Below are 6,000 nucleotides of genomic sequence, written 5' to 3' on the forward strand. Positions count from 1 at the left end.
TGACATCACAATTATCCTACCCTTAAAACATAAATCAAGTCCACATTCTGCTAGTGCAATATTGTATCTGCAGCATAAGTGTACATTATTAAACTACCATCAAATAAAATAAGATATCTACAATTTAACTGAGCACCTTAAACGCCATAGCATTCAGGTGAGCAGAGTAAGGGAAAGGAGTGTATAGGGTTTGAGATGGACTTGAGGTTTACACATGTCCTAGAGTGAGCTTTTCTTTCTTCCCTGTGGCTGAAACCCAAGACATTTTATTCTTAAGAATTTTTTATCTGTAAGAAAAAATTACCATAGAAAATTCCAATCAGGAATGTTTTTTAGAATATTTTTTTTTTATACAAAAGTCTGATAGGAAAGAATTTCTAAATCGTTTCTTCCTTAAGGCAAATGATGAAGAGTACGATAAAGCAGCTGAAAGTTCTATCAAAGAGTTCCGTCCTGGTAAACTCAAACTCAGTTTTGAGGAGTTAGAAAGACAGAGGAGAGAAGAGGAAAAAAGGAAAGCAGAAGAAGAAGCAAGACGACGCATAGAAGAAGAGAAAAGGGCATTTGCTGAAGCCAGGAGGACTATGGTAGGATATAAGGATTTTTTTCATCTCTGATTTCTGCCAGTAGGGTACACCTCTGGAAATGGCATAACATCATAACAGCTCTTCAGGAGTGTATTTTTCAATTGCTTCATAAATTCAACTAATATCAGGCAGTGAGCCCTCTTGATAGCTAAATGAGTTGAGAGAGCCAAAAAAACCCCCAACAACCCCTCCCCCCACCAAAAAAAACCAACTTATAATCAACCTAGAAAGTAAATCCTCATAATTTAAAATAACATCAAAGTTAGTGTTTGCAACAAATAGCATTACACCATAATATCAGAATATGAAAAACAGGAATTATCTCAATGAAACGTTAGAGAGATCCCATAGAAGAGACGGTATCTTTTTGTGGGTGCCCCTATTTTTCCAACGTATATTCCTTTTTAAGACCACACTAAGCGCCTTATACACGTGCTCTGGGAGCAGGAGGAAGGGGAGTGCCACTTTAATTAGAGTGGCTTTGAGCGAAGAGCCACTAAAACACCCAGAGCGTCATGTGTATCAGTGTCCCTGAGCTGAAAAATGGTGGCGGGGGTGCTTTAATTAAAGCTTGTCGAATGAGCTTTAAAGTACCCCCACCACCATTTTTCACCGTGGGAACGCTGATACACATGATGCTGGAGTCTGCTGGAGCGTAGTAATTACAGCGTGTCAGATTAATCAAGTCTGCTCTGACACGCTGTAATTACAGCGTGTCGGAGCAGCCTCAATCCGCCTATATAGGTGCCCTAAGTTTCAACAGCAAGACCAAGTCTTACTGCTGTATATTTTAGGCAAATCAGTTAGGACAACTAAGGGCAGAAATAGCACAGTCTTCTGATGATGCATTAGCCAAGCATCAAACAGAAAACAAATTTAATCAAACTCACGTTCCTTAGAGATGACCCACATAAGATATTTTAAATTTTATTCCGATTTCACCAAAAGTCTGTAAAGCCATCCCGCCGTGGAGGGTGTGGCAGAGAGCTCCATTCTGATGTTGTCACTGCAGAATTATCCATTCTTTTTTAAAAAGAAAAACACTGAACATTTTTACAAATTAAAAGTATGTGCAACTTAGTATTTCAGAAGGGATATAACCTCTCCATGCTTTTGGGCAAAAGCCACTCTCACTAATGGAGATTAAGAAAAACTTTCCACATCAGCAGATTATTCTTCAGTTGTTTTGTATGGTATGTGTCTTACCCCTTCTGAAAAGCAGCTGCTACTGAACTAAATATAATACTGGTCTAGTTGAACGTGGCAATTCCTATGTTCTCAACTGTAGTCTTAACGAGAAACACTTGTGCTATTTGCATATTGAAATTGTTACCTCCAGAATTCAAAGAATTAAATTATCCCTATCATAGCTCTTGTATGAAACCTGTTTTAAGACCACTACAGCCAATGTTTTCCCCAATTTAAACAGGAATAAAAACTAGAACATAGATCAGGGGTTTAGCCTACCCATAGACTAGCAAGAGAATTAAAAAAAAAAAAGCAGTTTGAGCAAGAGACATGTGTAGATGGCCTGCAAGCCATCCTCAGCCTAGAAAGGGCAAAAGTGAGAAGTGAAGCCAAAAGATAAAATAAGATGAACACTGAGTACTGCTGTGGCATAGTTGGATTATTTTTTGTGAACACTCAGCAGGCGATTAAAAGGGTAGTTGCAGCCATTATTTCCTTGGAAGTGTTATCCTTTTCATTTTGATAAAAGCTACAGCAGAATTAAAATAGAACCTGCTTTTAAGTTGAAAGCACTAGTTCTAGCAAGAGCAACAGATCAGTGAAGCTGCTTTCCTGTGGGACAGTCAGTTACAGCAGCAATGTGAATACTTCAAGTTGGATAAGAGGAAGAAGGCCCTGAAGATTACAGTGAGCCAAAGCTTACATTCAAACTATTCCCAAAACTGCCTTACATATTAAGGACCATATATTGGCCCACCAATTAGACACCAAAGTGGCTAAAAGGATCAGTTAAAAATGCAATTTATTTCAAATTACTTAACTCCTTGGTTGGGGCTTTCTCCTCCTCTCTCTTTTTGTAACTTAGTTTGAAAGCTAAGGGGAAGGTGCATTAAAAAGTAGATGCAGATACAGTTTCCAGGGACTTGAGCAGGGTGAAATAGGATTGCATTTAGAGGCTTAGATGCTAAGTGCCACTTAGCTGTCTGATAGATGGAATAGAATAGGATCTGGTTCAAGTTGTCCTGTAAAAGAAAGGCAAGTTTTTACAGGATAGCATGAATTGTAGAACAAGCAAAACTTTCATTTAAACTATCTGGGAATTCAATTACCTGTTATATGGATAATATGACTGACTGTGTAGCAATCACCAAAAACGTCTAAGATTTTTAAATCTAAGTTAGCCAAATACAGTGTCTTAAATTTACTAAAGTATATTTTATAAAACACTATCTAAGAATATTTCTCAACGCTTAAACTTCCTAGCCTGAATTCAGGTGCCTGTGCTTCTACTTGAAGATGACCAAAAAATGTAAAGCAGCTGTGCAGAGAGATGCATTCCTTCTGGTATTTTAAGTACTTTCATAGTTATAGATTCGTTTTAAATGAATCACAGAACCTAAAATTTAAACATAGGTCAGGTCCACCTGTCTCCCTCCAGCTCACCTTTTTCCCTTCCACCAGATTAAGACTTTTTTTAAAGTTTAAAAAATGATCTAAGTAGCATTTTGGGTGCTGACAGATGTGAAAAACAAAACAAAAGAAAACAGTGCTTTACTGGAAGAGGCAAATGTGTTAGTTTGATCCAGCTGTACAGCATCAGACTGGGTGCCTCAGCAGGGCTTTTTGGTGCTTTTATCTAAAGCTGACTCAATTAGCTATTAGAGAAAAGCACCAAAAAGCCACACTGGAGTGCCCGATATATATGAGCCAGGTCCAACTAACGCAGTGCCTCTTCTGAGCATGTGCTGTGCTTGGCTATTGTTATTCTACATCTGTAAGTGCCGTTTTTTCCCCTGTATCTGTAGACACCGTTTATGTCCACTTGCATCTCGATTTGCCTTTTAACAGTTGTAGCTAGAGTAAGACATCTCCACCTTTATTCCAAAGGATCTTGCAATGTATTCCCTCACCCTCAGACCGCACCAGCTTTTCCCAGCATTGTTAGTCACCTTCAGGCTCTTGCCTCACCATTTTATTTCCATTTAATAGCCCAAAAGAAAGATGCTTTGTGCAGTGATCCAAAAATCTCTTCTTCCTCATATGTTACCTCATTGGTTCATTTAGACTCCACAAGTACTGGAGAATATGGCAATTTATAGAACATTTTTTTTTATTTCTCAGGTTAGAGAAGAATTAAGAATAAGAATAGAGTATTTTGCCCTACCTATTAAAATGTGAAACAGAACATTTGATGAATTGGACACATTGGGCTAAACTCAGACCTAGTGCAATTCTGCTGATTTTGTTGGGTCTGCAGCAGAGATACTACTGTTCTACTGCCCATTAGTTCGACTTCTTTTTGAAGCTGTAGAAACAGATTGCTCATTTGGAGCTCCAGTCAACACCCTTCTCACTTTATTTCTATTCTTTCAAAATCTACGGATTGCTGTCAAACCCTTGCTCTTCCTGTTCAGTTCGACTTCCAGTTTATCTGAAACAACAGACATATATGACCTAACAAAATGTCAAAAAAAGGTTTTTACATTTCTTAAAATGTCTAAAAGGTGGTTATTTGCTTGCTTTCTTTCAAGGCCAAGCAACCTGTAACTGACAGTCGCATTTTGTTTATTTTCATTAAATGAAACGAGACAGATTTTAAGTCTGGGTCTTTGTCATCTGCTGACTTGGTTCATCTTAGCAAATAGGCTGGCCGCATAGCAACCTGAAGAACTGGGAGCGAGAGCAGCGGGAGGCTCACAAGACCATATCAGAGATCTACATAGGAGGGAAAAAGAGTAGTACTCAGAAGGGCAGGTAAAAAAATAGGGAATAGGGAGACCAACAAGAGAAGATGCAGAAGAGTGATTCCAGATGAAGTTAAAAGGCAGCAGATATTATGCCATATTCAGAGAGCTAGAAAAGTGAACTAAAAATTAGTTTAGAAATGCTATTGTTTAATCTGAAAGGCCATTTTCTCAAATAGAAGCATTGTTTCCGCTTCTAAACTTTCTCTAGTGTTTGTGGAAGACTTGCGGTGGGGGTGGTTTTCCCTGCTTACTGTGAATTGGAACACCTTTGGGTGAGCAGAGTTTTTGAATCTCAAAGGCAGACAGCTGTACAACCATGTTGGGACTCAGCGGGGATGGTAAATAGCGATAAGAGTTACAGTTGCTCAGCTTTCATCTGTTTGGATGACCTCTGTTTTCACTTGTTCTCTAATCATCCCTGTTCCCTAGCGAGATGAGATCTGAATTTGTAAATTAAAGAAATATGAAGTGGGGTGAGAGTGGGGAGGGAGCCTGAAACATACTAGCGTTAAGGGGATTTTCATATGCACACAATCCACATTTCCCCTAAAACGTAGCAGCTAGAAATTTGAGTGCACATTATATATCAGAAATATGGTAAGGACAGTGTCTGCCAGTTATGGGCAAAAGTGAAAATAAATTCTGCACACAACTCCTTGGGAGCAGGACAACAAGCACTCAGCTCCCTAGCAGCTGCTACTCACAACAGGAAGATTTTTTTTCTTTTCAAAAACAAGGTGTTTTATATTCCAGGGTGTGAGATGGGGCTAGCTACCCAGATCAAGGACAACAAGAAGTCCTTTTTTAAATACATAGGGTAAAAAGAAGGTACTGGGTAATGTGGGGCCTCTGCAAGACATGCTAGGAAATCCAGTCATCGCACCAGATGACAAAGCTAACCTATTTAACAATTTCCTTGCCTCCATTTTCCTGAGCAGGGATCGCGTCACCCCCCACTGGGACCTCTGTAGGCCCAGGGGAGGCACACCCAGGCCTAAGGTCAGTGAGGATCTAGTCAGGGAACTTCTGGAGGGACTGGACATATGTAAATCAGCTGGTCCTGACAATCTCCACCCCAGAGTGCTGAGGGAATTAGCAGAGGTCATTGCGGGACCCCTGGCACGACTTTACGAGCACCCATGGTACTCTGGCGAGGTGCCAGAGGACTGGGAAAGGGCCAATGTGGTTCCCATTTTCAAAAAAGGGAGGAAGGAGGACCCAGGAAACTATAGACTAATGAGCCTTACCTCGGTTGTGGGTAAGCTTTTTGAGAGAATTACCCTGGTGCATGTCCACGAGGGGCCAGCAGGGGAGATTATGCTTAGGGGCAACCAACATGGGTTCATTAGAGGCAGGTCCTGTCAGACCAACCTGGTGGCCTCCTATGACCAGGTCACAAAATCCTTAGACACAGGGGTAGCAGTGGTCGTAGTCTTTCTGGACTTTAGGAAGGCCTTCGACACTGTCTCTCACCCCAT

At 40.3% G+C, this 6,000-nt stretch overlaps 1 protein-coding gene across 12 annotated transcripts in view; it reads left to right on the forward strand.

Annotated features, from left to right (window-relative positions):
- NEXN (nexilin F-actin binding protein) overlaps nucleotides 1-6,000 on the forward strand; it is a 41,866-nt gene that overhangs the window by 26,400 nt on the left and 9,466 nt on the right. For 10 of the 12 annotated variants that reach the window (XM_025201601.1, XM_025201610.1, XM_025201607.1 and 7 more), the window contains one exon: nucleotides 399-587. The exons of the other annotated variants lie outside the window; for them this stretch is intronic. In XM_025201601.1, coding sequence (XP_025057386.1) covers nucleotides 399-587 — 189 coding nt within the window. The remainder of the gene's footprint in view (nucleotides 1-398; nucleotides 588-6,000) is intronic. 12 annotated transcript variants of the gene reach the window in all.

This window comes from Alligator sinensis, unplaced genomic scaffold, assembly GCF_000455745.1.
Source record: "Alligator sinensis unplaced genomic scaffold, ASM45574v1 scaffold952_1, whole genome shotgun sequence".
NCBI lineage: Eukaryota > Metazoa > Chordata > Crocodylia > Alligatoridae > Alligator > Alligator sinensis.